The sequence below is a fragment of the Hippoglossus hippoglossus genome, chromosome 15, assembly GCF_009819705.1.
Source record: "Hippoglossus hippoglossus isolate fHipHip1 chromosome 15, fHipHip1.pri, whole genome shotgun sequence".
In the NCBI taxonomy this organism is placed as follows: Eukaryota; Metazoa; Chordata; class Actinopteri; order Pleuronectiformes; family Pleuronectidae; genus Hippoglossus; species Hippoglossus hippoglossus.
In genome coordinates this window covers 18,319,719-18,337,816 of record NC_047165.1, presented here as the reverse complement: position 1 = coordinate 18,337,816, position 18,098 = coordinate 18,319,719, and the positions used below count along the sequence as shown (strand labels likewise).

At 42.2% G+C, this 18,098-nt stretch overlaps 2 protein-coding genes and 1 long non-coding RNA gene across 5 annotated transcripts; 1 reads left to right on the top strand and 2 right to left on the bottom strand.

Annotated features, from left to right (window-relative positions):
* Positions 1-2,363: 2,363 nt before the first annotated feature.
* LOC117775109 (cytochrome c oxidase subunit 5B, mitochondrial) lies at positions 2,364-3,970 on the top strand. The gene is made up of 4 exons (XM_034607968.1): positions 2,364-2,520; positions 3,100-3,170; positions 3,252-3,351; positions 3,749-3,970. The coding sequence occupies exons 1-4, from the start codon at positions 2,415-2,417 to the stop codon at positions 3,859-3,861; spliced, it is 390 nt and encodes a 129-aa protein (XP_034463859.1). The 5' UTR covers positions 2,364-2,414; the 3' UTR covers positions 3,862-3,970.
* Positions 3,752-4,221, bottom strand: LOC117775110. The gene is made up of 2 exons (XR_004616181.1): positions 4,090-4,221; positions 3,752-4,054 (listed from the first exon to the last, which is right to left on the bottom strand). It is a non-coding gene; the product is annotated as an uncharacterized LOC117775110 (long non-coding RNA).
* Positions 4,222-5,435: 1,214 nt separating this feature from the next.
* herc4 (HECT and RLD domain containing E3 ubiquitin protein ligase 4) lies at positions 5,436-17,919 on the bottom strand. 3 transcript variants are annotated; one of them, XM_034607966.1, is made up of 24 exons: positions 17,830-17,919; positions 15,754-16,030; positions 15,511-15,670; positions 14,957-15,033; positions 14,010-14,231; positions 13,831-13,922; positions 12,786-12,916; positions 12,473-12,618; positions 12,262-12,338; positions 11,960-12,084; positions 11,762-11,821; positions 11,316-11,427; positions 9,860-10,049; positions 9,593-9,765; positions 9,371-9,490; positions 9,177-9,275; positions 8,823-8,990; positions 8,229-8,372; positions 7,873-8,039; positions 7,596-7,662; positions 7,426-7,508; positions 6,655-6,838; positions 6,454-6,556; positions 5,436-6,366 (listed from the first exon to the last, which is right to left on the bottom strand). In XM_034607966.1, the coding sequence occupies exons 2-24, from the start codon at positions 15,977-15,979 to the stop codon at positions 6,158-6,160; spliced, it is 3,135 nt and encodes a 1,044-aa protein (XP_034463857.1). In that variant the 5' UTR covers positions 15,980-16,030; positions 17,830-17,919; the 3' UTR covers positions 5,436-6,157. The 3 variants fall into 3 exon arrangements, with proteins under 3 accessions (XP_034463857.1, XP_034463856.1, XP_034463858.1); XM_034607965.1 differs by lacking the exon at positions 17,830-17,919 and adding an exon at positions 16,912-17,251 and having other exon boundaries at positions 15,754-16,028; XM_034607967.1 differs by lacking the exons at positions 5,436-6,366; positions 6,454-6,556; positions 6,655-6,838; ... (9 more) ...; positions 11,316-11,427; positions 17,830-17,919 and adding an exon at positions 16,912-17,260 and having other exon boundaries at positions 11,916-12,084; positions 15,754-16,028.
* Positions 17,920-18,098: the final 179 nt, after the last annotated feature.

Genomic DNA, 18,098 nt, shown 5'->3' with positions numbered 1-18,098 from the left:
TATCTAACTATCTAACTATATATATATACATCCATCAACCTATCTATCCATCTATCTATCATGCATGAACCTCACCACCAGGTGTCACTAGCCTGCTTGCTGACGTCACTGCTGTAGAAGCTAAAAGCCCATAGAGAACACTCAGTTCTCGCCGGGTGCGGTGGCGCGCGCCTGTAATCCAAGTTACTGGGAGGCTGAGGCTGGCGGATCGTTTGAGCTCAGGAGCTCTGAGCTGCAGCGGACTATGCCGATCGGGTGTCCGCACTAAGTTCGGTATCGATATGGTGCTCCTGGGGGAGCCCGGGACCACCAGGTCGTCTAAGGAGGGGTGCATCGGCCCAGGCCGGAGACGGAGCAGGTCAAAGCCCCCGTGCCGCTCAGTAGTGGGATCGCGCCTGTGAATAGACGCTGTAGTGCAGCCTGAGTAATACAGCGAAACTCAGTCTTTTTTGACCGTTTTCACTCAACTCTATACAACGGCGACCAGTACCGTGTGTTTACGTGACTCCACGGCAGCTGTTAACGTTTCTTTATGTTTCCTGTTTTCATGGAGTAGTATCAGAAAGCATGGTCTCCACACTGCCTCCACCTGGAGGAGAGGAGCAACGACCTCCACACACACACACACCAGCCATCACAACACACAGCAAGGAGGGTGCGGCAGTAAAACAGAAACTGAAAGCCTCAAACAAATTCAAAATCATTTCAGGAAACGTTCATCTCATATTCTACAGTAACATTTTGAGAATAGCATTGTAGCAGCTCTAGCATTGTAGCAGCTCTAACCCTGTAGCAGATCAACCCTTTTTTAAATAATATTTAATTTAATTTTAGAAAATTCTGTGGGTTCTCTGTGGATTTTATACTTGGTTGGTATTAGTGGGTCTAATGTGTCTCAGAGGTTAGCTGATTGTTTGTTTTTCTAAAACTTGTATAAAATGTTAAACAATTAGGGCTTGAAGCATTAAAATACACCAGCGCATATCAGTTTGTGACGATACACGTTGTTATATTTTAATGCTTCAAGCCTATTGAAATAGAGGCCTTTTACATTTTTCAAACCACTTTGAGTGCCTAGACCTGGATTCTTCACGCCATTATTTTTGGACATAAGTTTTCCTCTAATTCTTCGACATCTATTCTCTTCCATGAGCACCAGTGGTTTGAGGGACCCCACGTCCTGTATAAAATGTTGTTGGTCATTCAAATAAAAAGGATTATATAGACTTGATCTAATGCCATCACTGACTGCCTTCCAGTGTCCGTGTCACACATACTGACAAACTCAGTGTTTTCTGAAACGCACACTTTTCTCTGTGTTTTTTTCACTGCATTTAATTTAAAGCTGCTACTATAGTTGAAAACAAACTATAGTGTATATCAGTTTGAAGAATATAATAAGATGAGATAAAAACAACTTTTTCAATCAAGTCCCAAAAAACTGAGTGAGGACATTTGGTAAAAGTTGGGGTATTTGACCAGTCCTCATAACTTCAGAAGGCTGTTTAAGGATGAAGACATCAACAACAACAACCAGTCTGACAGAGTTTAAATATGATGGTAACACTACTGCTCCTGGTCTCTCGCTCTCTCTCTCTTCTCTCCCCTCTTTTCCACCCACCTCTCTTCTCTTCCCCTATTTTCTCCACTCACTCCAACCGGCCGAGGCAGAAGGGTCTGGTTCTGCTAGACGTTTCTTCCAGTTAATGAGGGAGCTTTTTCTCTCCACAGTCACCAAAGTACTTGTTCATTGTGGGGACTGTTTGGTTTCTCTATTTTTAGGTCTCAACCTCAATATGTTATGATTTGGCGCATAAAATTGAATTGAATACCTTTTACCATTCGTTTTTTTGCCATGTATTTTGTGAAGCACTTTGTAACATTATTTAGATACCTGCTATACAAAAAGGTTATAATTATTATTATGGTTTTAGTGTTAGGTTAATAAACATTAGGTTAGGTTTACGGTAGGGGCAAGGCTTTTAGTTTTGATTGTTAAGTTTAGGGTAAGGGGCTGGGTAAGTATTTAATCAGTTATTAATTAGTATTAGTTAATGAGTGTCCTCACAACTATAGAAAGACAAGAATATATGTGTGAGTTTGTGTGTGAATTTCGAAGAACAAAATAAAAAGAGATAATGAAAAACATTTTCTATAAATACAATGAGAAGTGTGAGTCAATAAAACAAAAAATGAATGTGAGGAAATAACGTTTCTCTATCTTTATAGCGCTCAGCAGTATTTCCCACCTGTTCCTCTTTGCGCCGTCTGCTCATTGGTTAGCGCAGCCGCGTCTCCTCTGTGATTGGTCCGGGCGCCTGTCACTCAGACGGTTGCTGGGGTCATTTCAGTCCATCTGACAGCTGACCCCGCCCTCGAGTCAGTGTGGGTACCTGCGCGTGCGGAGCGGGATCATGGCGGGACGTCTTCTGCACCGGGCCTGGACAACATCACTGCGGATCAGGAGCAACGTGGCGGTCAGGCCGATACACCGAGCCGCTGCCCTGGCCTCAGAGAGAGGTACGAGTCGAGGAAATGAAATTGTGACAGCAGCAGACAGTGGAGCAAAAGAGAAAGTGACACGGGTCTCAAGTGTAGGAGGTCATGTGAGGTGAAGTATGGCGGAACAAAGCAGTATTTTTAGTTCACTGTACGGTCTGCAGTGTTAAAACGCTTCATCGCGCTCTAAGTCTGACTTGTTACTGCCCAACATGTGCTTTAGTTATTAAAGAGGTTAAAGATCATGGGATTTTATCACATGATATTAATTCACAGTGAAAGTATGTGTTGTTTGTGGTGTCTTTACGTGCTGTGAGGTTGTTACATGTCAGTGTGTTCCTCTGTGTGACTATGAATCCAGTAATGAAGGTCATTTGGACTTCAACTTGAGCACAGGCCTTTTTTTTTATTGACCCACCTCCTTTGGTTTGATGCCAGTATCCTGATAGGGGAGAGTGTGCTGTGCGTGTGGGTGGAGTCCATTGCAGACGTGCAGCTTTACTGGCATCCAACTGCAGGGACAATCGCACTGTAATAATGCGCCAAAGCACATCTATGTGTTTTGTATTGATGGAACCCTCTGCCGTGTTTGTTTTTCAGGAATACCAACAGATGAGGAGCAGGCCACTGGACTGGAGCGACGCATCCTGATGGCCCTTAAAGAGGGAAAGGTAGGCAGCTCTTCACACTCACACACAACTGCAGTGGGTTTAATCTGACATGTACTAACTGTCTTTAAATATAAACGACAGGATCCCTACAGTATACTGAAGCCCACATACTACCCAGGCACCAAGGAAGACCCTCAGATCGTGCCATGCACTGGGAACAAGAGGCTGGTGGGCTGTATTTGTAAGTTATGTATATTTAACACAAGAATGTCACTCAGAAGAGCGCATACCTCCGCCAAGGATCAACCGTCCCCCTATGAAATTGATTTCATCTGCACCAAATTGCACACACTCATAAATATCATTCCCCTAAACATGGCAGATTTTCTTTTCAAGAGCCGTTCATTATTCTATGTGAAATCAAGGAAAATATTTTAAAAAACGGCCTATTTTGATATGCAAAAGAAGTTTTTGGGGGGTTTGCTCCACATACTTTCATGGTTGAGTAGTTTTTGCATCATCCTGCTAAGAAACAAGCAAGCGCTGACAAAAACATCACCTCCTTGGCAGAGGTAATAAGTCTAATTTATGAATTCTCATGTCTATATTACAAAGCAGGTGTTTTGTATTCTCTGCAGGTGAGGAAGACAACACTGCGATTGTGTGGTTCTGGGTTCATGAGGGAACTCCCCAGCGCTGTCCTTCCTGTGGCACCCACTATAAGCTGATGCATCAGGACTTGCCTCATTGAAACTTAAAATGCAGAAATGGGACAACACAGAACTGTCCATGTTTGCCTTCTTCATGTGCATATCATTTAACATATACAGTTGATCATTAAAATGTAAAGCTGAAGTGAACTGTCTGGATAGAAATCTGTTGTCACATAAAGAACAGACCAACATTCATTATGCTTTGACAAAGGACAGAAAGCTAAACTGAGCCTTTTACGACCCTGAGGTCGTGTGAAATGTTCTACACATCGGTGTATGTGCTTTTATCTACTGTGCCTGTGGTGTGGATCTCTCTCCCTCTTGATCTGTTCCTTCTTCTTTAGCACCGGACAATCAGCGATCAAATGTCCACTTTCATGGCCGTAGAAACAAGCACACTTATCACGGGAAACTGGCGCCTGGCGACTGGCACTTAGGACTCCGGGGTGATTTTGTCTTTCACATAGAACCGCCCCATCACGGGACACAGATGAGGAAAACACATTCTTATGTGTCAAGGCAAATTCATCGGCCAACACGGCTGCTCGCGATAAGGTCAACACCTTTTGCTCATTTAAGTACACCACAATATTTTCAGGCAAGCATTTCTTAAACTCCTCAAGTAGCACAAGTTCCCACAACTGAACAAAATCCTTAGTTTCAGTAGCCTGACAGCATTTATCAAATATTGTGCTCTTTCCATGTGCAAACTCACCATAAGTTTGGTTGACAGTTTTTTTTACAGTTCCTACATTTCTGGCAATAAGCCTCAGGAACTAACTCATATGCACGGAGAACGGTCGATTTTACCACCTCATAATCTAGGTTCTGGTCTAGAGTAAGACTATTACAGACTTCCTGCGCTTTACCTACTAGTTTGCACTGCAACAATATTAGCCACACATCCTTAGGCCAGCGTAAAGCAGATGCAATACGCTCAAATGCACAAAAGTAGTAATCTACCTATGTTTCTCTAAGGTAGTAGTAGTAGAGGTTGTACACTTATTGATATTTCATACAGTGAATGATTCATTTTCAGCTATCATATTTGAATTCCATAGTAAAGCTTGCTGGACTCATCCGATGAGGATTTATTGTCTTTCCAGTGTTTAAGTTGGTATATTACATTGCATTTAAAAAGTTAATTGTTCTGAGGTAAGATTACTTTTAATAGTATTTCCAAATGCTTGATCCATCCATCCATTATCTATACCACTTATCCTTTTGAGGGTCACAGGGGGAGCTGGGGCCAATCCCAGCTGACATTGGATGTGGGGCGTGGTACAACATGGACAGGTCGCCAGAGAACCAACATTTATCCACAATCAAACATTCATACTGAATTCACACCGAATTCACACCTATGGTCAATATAGAGTCTCCAATTGACCTGATCCCTATCTGTATGTCTTTGGACTGTGGGAGGAAGCTGGTGAAAACTCACGTAGACATGGGGAGAACATGCAAACTCCACACAGAAAGACCCCGGCCAAACCAGGAACCTTCTTCAAATGCAGGAAGTTGCAATAAAGGATCAGCGGAGGTCGGTATGTGAAAATGCCATTACAACAATTTTTTATCCCCAAAGTAACTTGTTTATTTCAGTGGCTTTGCTTTGTTTTTTTTATTTGTGGATTGTTTTAAGGCTCACAGCCAAGAAATCACACTGTATCTAAAGCAAACACTTTGCAATGCTCTCAATCAAATGCCACAATAGAACCTAACATGAAGAGAGTTAGTTTACATTGTCTGGGCTCAAACATCAAATGCACAGGGAGTGGACACAACATCATTAACTCCTGTAAAATACAGTCTGAGCAGTTACTACACCGTGGAGATTAAAATGTCTTTATGTCGTCACCGTGTAAGGTTATTATTGATTTAACTCTGGTCATTTTGTGGCCACAGTGTTTGTATTTCATGTTTCTAAAATATTTGGGCAATGTTAAAAACAAAACAGTTAACAGGTAGTGCTGCTTCATGTCATCATATTTTACAGGCGTTTATGTTGCTGTCTTCATGCCCTGTAAAGTATATCCCAGTAGTTTGCTTCATCTTACTCGTCGTATCCAAACATGAATAAAAGAATATATACAAGAGCAGTATCAAATGTGATTCAACTTGTAATAAGCATCAAATACTGTGATGGCATGAAAAAAAAGCTGGAAAATCAAACTCAACATTAATATGTAAGCCTAAATATCCAACTCTATATCATTTCTAGTGTCATGTAGTTTCATCTTTCCAGCCAGTGTTCAAGTCTGTAAAACAATTTGGAAAATGTGGATGCCATCAACAGTCTTGACATGGAGTTCTAGGCATTTCTGTTTATTTTTAGGCAAGATTAAAGCCTTGGTTGTGATCTATAGCCTGCAGGAGCTTCTTTCGGAGTGTTTCTAGACTCATGTACTTGGGCAGGTCCAGCAGGTTGAAGCAGGTGTGGGCCACAGGTAAATAGTGCTCCCCTCCACCGGTGGGCTGGATCACCAGCTTCAGGTTTTTCATGCCCAGGATGGGTATGCGGTCACTTCCTGTGAGGAACACTGGTAAAGGCGAGAGAGGTTTCTGTTGAGCAGTTGAACGTGAATCATATCAAATACACACAGATGCTTATGGGCGGCACCACTTACAGAGGAACTGTTTTTTCTTCTCTAAAGGAAGACTGTGGAACACCTCCCAGAAGAGTCTGATGGTCGGATGGTCTGCCCAGTACTCCCCTTTGTATTCAGTAGTCTGAAGAGTGGAGACAAAAATTATTTGTACTTTTGACAACTTTGACAAAAAGGGGGGGGGGAAGACATATTTTTCTTCATCAATGTCTGAATTGCAACCTTTTCGAGCTCCGTCCAGTCATAGTTGGTGTTGCCAATGACCATGGCTTGTAGTTCGTTTGGCTGGAACAGCTCTAAGACTTTTCCACCGCACACTTTGTGAAAGCCTGCATAGAAGCACTCAAACAGAGGGGCCACGGATGTGTTGAAAACGTAGTCAACATAGGCGCTGACAAAGTCCTGCCTGGAAGAAAAAATGCTATATTTAGAGACATGTAAAATGCAGACAGAAATATGACAAATAGGAAACAATTCAGAGGAGGATGAAACTGTTATTCTCAGAATCAGCTCAAACTATTTACAGGTAATGATTTAGAACACTACCACAGAAAGCCATGTCTGTGTCTGAAAGGAATATTTCAACATTTTGGAAAAAAATGTTACACTTCAGTCTAAACCTGATTACGACTCTTTCGGTGACACAGCATATTTTTTTATGTTTCCATTTGAATTGAACATGTTTCTGACCTCTGCCAGTGCCTGCAGCTCTACCTACATTTGTCACCAGAACGATCTGGAGACATTCACACACACGTCATTGGCTTGGAAAACGAGACGTGAGGTTAGAAGCGACACTAACTGTTGTAATCAATGAGCTCCAGAGGTGCTGTTAGATGGATTTGTTTACCTCTGTACAGAGCCAGGCTAGCTGTCCCCCTTGTTTGCTTCCCTTCTGCTAAGCTAAGCAGCTACTGAGTGCTGCTACACTCTTACTGCTTAGCCATCACAGTGGTATCAATTATTCAAACAGGACAAGCAAGAAGACTTTACCTGTTTGATTTATTTACATTGACGTCTTCGCCATTCGGTACGAGTTCCAACACCTCTGTGGCCCCATAGTTGTCCTCAGTGATCTGAAAAAACAGACAGTGTTTAGTGATTTGCAGATACCAACTATTTAGTTTATACTTTAAGAAACCAATGTTTGACAATTATCTTACTGTGAAGTTCAAACAGAACGTTTCCTCGAGGTCATCTTCTGTGTAGTCCAGTAACTGTTGTAGACTCCTGTTTTTACAGGACACACAAAAAAAGATCAGTATCTGTCAATATCAGTTTATTGGTCAATGTTGAACACTGTGTGGTACTGTACAGTAATCACAACATTGAAAAATTCAACTTTAGCTGCCCCCACAAAAAGAACCAAAACTAAATAAAGTGACATCCATACACATTTCCTTGAATAGAAAACCTCAGACGACTGTTCCATGAACTGACCTTCCCACATCTGGCATTAGCTCTTTCAGGTCGTCAAGCGTCGGCTTCCTCTTCAGAAGCTTCTTGTAAAGGGCCACGGGGAAGTTGAGCTCCACTATCGTGAGATTGTAGATGGCCAGACCACAGATGACCCCGATGAGGTTGAACAGGTCAATGTCTTCAAAGGTCTGCGAGGGACAGATAGTGAGTTAGAACGGGGCAGTTTCTCATCGATCACATTCAGGTATTAGCGGCTTTGCTGTAAAAGATATGGTGATTAAAATACAACCACTTCAGTGTCTTTATTATGGGCATTCTAGAGTGCACTTGGAAAACGCTGCTTTATTACACAAAGGTGAATCATGCAGCAGAAGTACCTTATTTGAAAACCAGATGAGCCTGGACTCCTCGTAGTAACGAAACATGCCGTATTTGGGATCCAGCAGCTCTTTCATGATCAAGAGGAAGAACTCCTTCCTCACGCCTCCTGCATCGACCGCCTCTTCTCCTACAAAGATCACCTGCCATGGATGTCGCAAACATTAGTAGAACGGCAGTGGTTTTCATTGAATGGTAGATATTGTATATATCTTAGTAGCAAAGCAGTATAAGCTACATAATATTTGAAGAAAACAGACATCCATTCGTGACAGATTTATTTAATTCATGACATAAATCCATAAATAATCACTAAGATTTTTTTTAATATAGTGTAACTTAACTCATTAACCTGCACCAGCAGCTTGGGACCACTGTGCCCCCCAGTATTAGATTCTAAAGGTTGTTTGTGAATTTCCAGGGTAGAGCCACTTCAGCCAAAACTTATGGTTGAAGTTACACTTTAAAGGCTCCAAAGAGCTCAGGGGAACTTCAGTCAATAACAAATCTGTCACTCTGTACAACACCTTTCACAGACAGCACAGTTTTTCCTCCTTCATTACCATGAAGACATTAGTAATAGTTGCTTTTACCTTGAGTGGTTTCTTGTAGTCAACATTCTTGGACTTCCCGAGGACTTCCATGGTGTCTCCGACTATATTTTCCCTCCGGACGACGAGGATGAGGCACGGGTTGACAGATTCCACTGCTGGCAGGAACATAGAGCTGAAATTTTGCATCTGTGCCTGGTCCACTGCTATCTATCAATGCAGCGAGGGAGCGATGGATGATGAAAACATTTTAATATTTTCACAGGTACTATAAAGCAGTTGGTATGGTCCCAAATTACGTGACTGCACTAGATTCAGCTCCTTTACACAGAACGAAACCAAATCGATTGAAGGGGAAACCGCAGCAGATGAAGGTAGAATTTTTCTGTATATTACCTGCATCTGTATGACAGCATCAGTTTGAAGCAGAGTGGTCTTGGCTTGGGCATCAAACACAAAGGGATACCTGCACAGAGTCACCACACCATCATGGCCCTGAGGATACAGACACATCAAAAATTGATCATACTAATATCTACACAAAGACAAATATAATTAAGTGAATCATGGTGCATCTGCAGCAGACTCACCATTGGATACATCTGCCTCTGAATCCATGTGACGTAGTCGTTTCTGATGTCTATCAGGTCGTCCAGCTCATGGATGTAGAATTTGTCGTACTGAATGATGTGTCCGGCCCGTTCACTCACCTGAAGCATCAGGAAAATGGATCTTATCAAGTGTTTGTCACAGTCCTGCATGATTTAATGCAGGAATTTGACATGTAACATGGATTCTATTCCAGTTCTCACCACATGCAGGATCTCCAGGAATCGGAGGGACGTGTCCAGGAAACAGGTGAAGATTCTCTGCTCGACTGAAGGAATGCCCACCTTGTGCATCTGAAGCAGATACACCACCACCTCCTTGTACACCTCGACCAGCCGCTGGAAGACTCTGGGCTCAAACCTAGACCACCAGTTTCCTGACGCAAACAGAAGATGAAAAAAGATTGAAAGCAAAACTCGACAGAGAAACTGGTGCCTCATGTGTTGCATTTTAAAACATCTCCATCCTACCTAGCACCTTAAGTGGAGCCTCCTTCAGGCTGAGGAGCGATTTGGCAAACGGGATGGCAATGGTCACATAATTGTTTCGGTCATTGAAGAGAGGGCATTCTGGAAGAGTGAGGTAGAGTCTCAGGGCTTCGATGTCTGGAGGAGAGTTGCTCAGTCTGGGAATTAAGTGCTTTTCTAGACTGGCAGCAATCTGAGGGAAACATTGGAAAGATTATAGGTCTGTTATGATGAATATATTGATTCCAAGTTCCTGCTTGTTTCATAAACCGTGTGAGGCAAAGTCTAACAATGACATATTCAGGTGGGGCAGGGTGCAGCTCATAAAGTGGCTACTAAAACTTATTTTAAGTTAAGTAGAGTTTCAAGTTATGTTACTTCCCTGCTACAACAGACTGGGTTGGTGCTTGATCGAAACTACTTAATTTTTATTCTGCCAATAAAACATGACTAAGAGTGACGCCTTTGTCAGTGAAGGGGTGAGAGAAAGACTTTGTCTTCAGGCCTAAAAACTGCGGAGGTACTAAATGTTGTATAAAACCTCACAGGGAAAACACTGAGTGGAGAAAAGAGGCCTGAAATATCCATTTCAGATTGAGCATGTTAACAGTCTTAAAAGTGGAGTAAACTCTAATAACCACTACATTCCGTTTTAAGCAAAGGCGCGACAGTGGGTGTTTTTAAAAGGTAAAAACGGTTTAGTGACGTTACTAAAGGGACCAAGATATCCGTGCTACTCCAATGACAGTTACACATCTTAAAAAGAAATATTTTTGGAGGGCTGCAGATAAAAACTTCCTTATCAAAGCCAATGAGACACAGAAACACAAATTTAAGATGATGGGTAATATGACCTAAAATAGGTGATGTGGCATAAAAGTTGTTTGTGATATTTACTCAAATGTTTCCGAATCTACACTTGGGCTGCAATTGACGATTTCATTACAGATTAATCTGTCAATTCTTTTCTTGATCAAACGATAAGTTGTTTGGTCCATGAAATGTCAGAAAATGGAAAAAAAAATAAAATCTGTGTGTTTATCTGTGTTTCCCAAACACCCAGCCTCCTCAAATGTCTTGTTTTATTCACAAACCAAAGATATTATCTTTATTGTCATTAGAGGAGCAAAGAAACCAGAAAAAATGCACATACAAGAAGCTGAAATCTGAGAACTGAAACCAATTAATCGATTATCAAAATAGTTGGCGACGAACTTAGTAGTCGATTACTGATCAATTAATCAATCATTACAGTTATAATCTACACCTATAGTACACACTGTGATCCATTCAACATGATCCTACTTTTTCTTCCAAGTACATTAACAGCAAATATAAAAAAATATATATATATATATATATATATATATATATATATAATATGAATCCAGCAGTGTAATATATGAATAAACATAAATATGGTGCACCGACGAAAGGATTTTCGTTTTTGAACACCAACCTGCTGAGTTATCTCAGGGTGATCTTGTTGGATCGCTCTGTGAAACAGGATGCGAGCTGTGTTCATATCCACTCCTGAATATTTGCTGCTGGTATTGAAGTGATCTGGATGACTGTGGAAAAGAGACAGACAGTAATTAAGAGAGCCGACAGGTAGCCCTCCAAATATTCAGACCGCCTCAAATTATACCACAAGACTGCTGATTACAGCTCCAAATCAATGTCTCCTTGACAGTCTCAACAAACACTAGGTCTGACACTTACTAATAAATAGCAAGGACACCTAAATTTTGCTGTATGCTGGTGGTAAATAGTGTGAAGAAGGAGGATCAGATCAGTGAAGAAAATGCTATGGATCTGACAATAATGAAAACCGTTATTAGAGATGAACTAAGACTGTTGGACATAGATGTAGATGACACCTGACTTCATCTAAAATGTGATTACCTCATTGACAGAAAAGATCCATTGAGGCAGCTCGCTGAGGAGAACATGAGGTCAATCTCACTGAGGGAATCATAAAAGGCGAGTAATTAGTGCGACATTTTTCTGCAAGTCATGACACTTTTGCAGCTGTGAAAAATGACTACAATGAACTAACAATAACATCAATAAGGTGTGGTCAGCCATGGCTCTTGACTTTACTTGGAGATTTCCAGCGGGAGTCGTCCTGGGGAATGGTTCAACCATTTGTGTATGATATCTCCATTTAAGGTGCAAATCCGTCCGTGGTGATCTTGTTTCCTCACAGCATCTCTGCTCTGCAAGATCTAAAAAAAGATTAAAACCATTAAAAACAAGACCAAAGTCTATCGATTGTCCAGGAACAGGTCAAGCAGTTCAACTAATTTGTTGACAAGATTTAGACCAGTTCTAACAATTTATTATAAATGTGTAAGAAATGAATCATCGATATGGGAGAATTCCCTTTACTCCTGAACCCTTACATTGGCAGTGCAGTAGTGAGCAAAGCTCTGATCTCCTCCAGCATAAATCCTCTTGACACAACAGCCCTTCTCTGAGTCTGCGAGGAAACGGAATGAAAGCAAGAAATAAATGCGAGGGTAGTTGCGGTGGGACTTTTTCTTTCAGTCCTCTCGACCTGTAAAAAAATCACTTTGCCCAGATTTATATATATATATATATATCGTGTTTCACCTGCCAGTGCTCCAGCTACCCAGGGGCTTTTAACAGGGGCGGGGCTTTTCCTGTTACACGTGGAGCGTGTACCAAGTTGCCCGTTACCGCCAAGCCCGAATGAGTCCATCTTCCCAGAGGAGGGTGTGAAAGCCAACGTGTGCTGCCTTAGAATTAAACAATAATTTGATAGATAGTTGATTTATGACACAAAATTCAAGAAACACTGTATTGATCTTTTTTACTCATTCTTTAAAATTAAATAGATACATAAACACAAAAGAAATGGAATAATGTTTGAGATAAAATGTGACAAAATACACACTGACTTTACCTTCCGCATGAGATCTGCGTAACTACACTCCCCATGAGCTCAAACACTTTCCTAGGGTTGATTTCATGGTTTGTGGAGTTATGTCCAAGTTGTCCGTATCCGCCCGCTCCAAATGTAAACACACCTCCCTCCTGTAAAATCAGCAACATTTATTCTAACCGTCCCACAGATTGGCCTAATGTTAGCAGACACAGGAGATAGGACTGGGACAGACAGAAAGCAGGAACGATTAAGTCATGTTAATAATTTCAAAACAGTTATTACCCACAAGAAGTACCCATAATACTAAACTCCTGCCCTAAGAAGGATCCTCCACTGTGATGTGAACCCTCAAATGAAACAGAAACTTACTGCACTCTGGATACCTGCATAGAAATGGGCATTTTCATCCATCAGCCATGAAGACTTTAAAATTCACTCCTGCACAAACTACCACAAGGCAAAGAAAAGCTTCTGTTGGTAAAAGATAAAGGTGGTTTAGCCCCTAACACCCGAACTGCAGTGGTCACTTAAATGAAAAGACATTTTCATACAACTCTTTAAAGTTGTGTCTTTTATTCATCATACTAATTATGATAGCATTAGACCCCACCCCAAAGCTAGGGTTGGCAATCCTGGAGAAGCTAGGAAGAGCAGGCATCACTTTGAAAAAATGTAACCGATACATCACATCCCATCCCCTCCCATTGTCCCTCCCGTCCCTCTAGTCAAAGCTACACTTAATCGATGGCTATCGGGACGAGAGAAGATTTAAAAAAATAAGCTAAAACGTGTTGGAGAAGCAACTTACCAAGCCTAACTTTAATTTCTGAGATGAAGGGTTAGTTTCACCTTCTTTCATTTCATTTGTTTTAAGCCTCACTTCCAAATTTGTAACTTAGTAAAACTCAACTTGTTAAAAATCTGTCAACAGTGAAAGGTTGAAGCTGTAAAGCTCTGAAGTCTTTGAGATGTTGGCCTCGTTTCCCCACATCTCAGCACATTGATTCATGGTCGGTCACACAACACTGCAGGTCCAATAAATGAACAAAAAGTAGTCACTTACCTTGGTCAGTGCTGCTGTGTGATCTTCTCCACAGGAGATGTAAATCACTCTCTGAGACCTAAGAGACTTGAGCAGAGCTGGGAAACATCGATCTGGAAAAAAAAAAAAAGACATTCTGACACTTAGGTTGAATTAAGGGCTTGAATGCTCACATGTTCTTAAGGGGTTTTACCACCCACCATTAGTGTCATTGAGACCCAGCTGACCAAACTTGTTGCGCCCCCAACCAAACACAGCTCCTGAGAGCGTGAGGGCAAAGCTGTGAGCACCACCGGCCGATATCTGAGCAAAAGGAATGCCCTGCAGAGACTGAATGATTTGTGGCGTGGAAACGCTCTGTCCCTTTAATCCTAGCCCAAGTTGTCCATATCGACTCTGGCCCCACGAGAAGACTTGGCCTCCTGTGTACAGAAACATGACATTGAATGGCCTAACGTGCAAAACATAGTAAGCTGAATGAATAAATGTGTATGCTTTTGGCCCTGTTCAGACCTGGTATTAACATACGTCCTGAGAGATCTGATCACAAGTGGACAGCTCCAAGTTTATCTGTTCGAACCTGACATTAAAATGTGTCTTGAATGTATTTCCTGTGACCGCTGGTGATCAGGTCACACTTCCCTGCTCTAAATGCAACTAAACACATATGTCATTATAATTCACGAAGACCCAGTCTACAGATGTGTCAGATGACAACATTCGTGTGTGTCTGTTTGTCTGCGGAGTGAGAGAGCGCCATCAGGAGGGGCTTCATGAATGAATGGGCAGCTCTACTATGAAGAAAGATTTTATCCATTTGAAAAAAGCATCAGTCATTATGTGGTTGTCAGTGTTGATATTGTGGTGGCGGCTACAGACCAATCAAATATATGGACACTGAAAAGAGGAAAAATACTGTCAGAGGGCATCAGGTGAGTAGTTGGTCCTTCATATGTGGCCCAGGATGGATTTGCGTTCATTCCGCGATTTGTTGAATGTGGTCTGAGCGATTGGATCTCAGGAACCAATCAAAAAGCAATTTGGTGCATTCACACATGTATTCAGCGGTGACTGCTTGTGATCAGATCTCTGAGGACGGATGTTGAAACCAGGTCTGACCGGGTTCAGCGGTACAAACCATCCTCACCTCTTGAAAGTGCATGAGAGTGCCAATACCCACAGGCTACCTGAGTGATTTGTACATCTGACAAACTCTTGATGTTTCTGGCATTTTAGAGACAGAGAGATACATGAGCATTATTTATATGAGCCTTGTTTGAGTTGCAAGAAATAAACACATTTAAATACATTACATCAAACAATACTCAACCAATTTCAATTCAATTTTGTGTGTGTGTGTGTGTGTGTGTGTGTGTGTGTGTGTGTGTGTGTGTGTGTGTGTGTGTGGGGGGGGGGAAGATCCCAATAAACTGTTTCTGTGGATCCAGGAATTTACTTTCCCTGTTTTTAACATTGTGAGATAGGGTGTTTTTCAACATTGTCATTGATCTTTCTCCTCTAGATGAAAAACAATTTAGGGTACTGATATTTATGAGAGTGTGCCAGTCAGGGTTGAATTTAAATGTGGTTTCATACTGGGACTGTTGGGCCTTGGCAGAGGTGTGCTCTCTACTGCTCTGCAAAGCAGTTAAGAAAGACTTCATGTTGATCAGATATTGTGAAACTAGTGGCTGAACTCACCGAGGCACACGAACACATTCTTCCAGGTTATTTAAGCCCAGCTGACCATCTGAGCCCAGACCCCATGAAAAGAGCTGACCTTTATCATTCAGGGCGAGAGTGTGAGACTCTCCACACGACACCGCCACTATGATCTGTGCATCCAGGGCCACGACCTGTTCTAATACAAGACAAAGACAAATGTGTAGTGAATGATTTGATCAACTACTGTCACACACACAAAAAAAAACAAAAAACACCAACCTGGTTTCTTCCTGGACTTCTCGTGGCCCAGCTGGCCCAGGTCATTGCAGCCACAGGTGTACACTGTCCCGTCCTGCAGCAGGAAGGCTGCGTGTCTGCGGCCACACCCCACGTCACACACTTGCTTCCCGTGGAAGAACTCGCACACCCGCGGCTCCACCACGATCTCCTCGTCGATCCCCCCCAAGCCCAGCTGTCCGTAGGAGGCATTCCCCCAGCACAGCATCGTGGCTCTGCCCTTCGGCTGTGCGCGGCGGCAGGATCCCGTCCCGTCTCTGTGGAGAGCAGGGACACAGCTCGGCTACTGAAGCCACTCTCACTCATCCACTCTTTGAGCTGTACACTTCAGCCTGGAACACCTAGCAAGACAGCGTGATGGCTAAATAACCGCGTCCCGACAAACAGAGGCGTGCACAGCGGCCAGCTCAGCTTGTGCCTGTAGCCCGGAGTGATGCATAAAGTAGAGCATAAGCAGGATGAACTCGCAGATGTCCAGGTGATTTGTAAACAGCTTAGCCGAGTAAGCTACAGTTAGCATAACGGTTGTGAATGAGTAACGTCTGCCGAAATCATCCGATAACACCACTTCCGCTTTGGGCAACTCTAAAATAAAACACACGAATAAACGCGTGTATTTCTAATATCTTTGTTTAACCAACGTAATAATACGTCCAATTAATCTCACATATCATACAAAAAAAGAATTAACATGCTGCTTCTAAAAATATATATGAATTTGTATATAACATTCACACCGGAAGTACTATTCTTGTCCTGACAGGAGGTCCGCGGATACGACAGCTAGCATGCAGCTTGACGGTTCTGTGCCAAGATTAAAAGCGAGACGGGTCATGACTGATGTAACCTGCTCAAGTTTATTAAGCATTTTTGCAACGTAACGATATCCCACTTAGCGACGGTGGCTAACGATCTACAGATACATGTGCAGTGTAAGCGTAGCGACACGTGGTGACACTGACACAGAGGACCGATCCCCCTCAGCAGCGCAGTCACATTAGCAGGCTAACGCTGTTCATGACTAAATGAAGCTAACAGCTAACACACTGAAGGGGACTGTGTGGCAGCTCTGTTCTTCTTCAGTGTGAGCGGTTCAAAGTTGCAGCCCTTATAGCGGTATCGACAAATAAGCAATCTTACCAGAGCCGCCAGACCTGACAGTGTTAGTGTTCCCACTGTTAGCTTGTTAGCTGCTCCGACCGTTAAACACACGCGTCCCGGCGCATTTCAGCCGTTTTCTGGCAACTAGCAGCTAGTTGCAGGAATTCCTCCCCAGTCCCTCCAGTCCTCTGTCAACAACTGCTGCACGGGGCTGCTGCGGAAACCTGTCAAGTCACCTCAGCTAACGTCTGCATGTCCGGTTCTTCTTCTACAAATACAACTCGTGTGGGGTAGGACTGTGGGGCAAGACCATGCAGCTGCGTGCTCCACTTTCTCTTTATGATGTAAGTGTTGTGAGTTTTATCTGAATATCTTAGTTACAATGTGAAAGGTGGATGTTGTGCAGCGTAAATACGAACAGGGGGAGTTTATATTTGAAGGTTCGCCCACTCAACCGGAAGTTCTTTCGTTTTCTTTTTACACACTTGACATTTTGATGGCGAAGAAACGTCGCGAAACTTCCAAAGTGATCCGGATCCCTGACGTTAACTGTGCACACAAACTGTGTGTTCAAACACACACAGGCCACATGTGTACATGTTGTATGTAAGTGAGGGTGTGTAAATAAGAGGAGGCGTGAAAGTGTCAGAAATGGGAGTAAACTCATAAAAGTAGTTTTGAGGCTCGATATTCAACCAACACTTCATAAGAGTTGTGTATAAAGACCCACAAAAATAGTTGAATAGACCTATTGAAGTGTGTGGTGTATATTATATACATAGATTCAAATTCCATATTTAAATTTTTTAAAGTGCCTGTATTTATTATTGTTTACTTTATTTTTGTCTACATGAAAAGAAACATGGTAACACCACATTTTAGTAATTTTTGAAATGAAGCTTCATAATAAGAATATTTGAAACATCGATGTGGAAATATACAAGGTAAGGCTTAATTTTAATGGATAATAAAAGATGAGAAGACTGGAACTTCTTTGCTCTTTTCAAAGCCCACTAGTCAACCTGTGTCAGTGGTAAATACTAACTTCTGGCTCCCTCTAGTGAATTTGATAAACAAGTTAACTCCCTCGCAGTGTGTGCTTAAAGGGGACATATCATGAAAATTCCACTTTGTTAGTGCTTCTACACGTTAATTTGGGTATCTGGCATGTCTACCAATCCAAAAACTCTGGAAAAAAACCACTCGCGCGTTTTGTACACCGGACG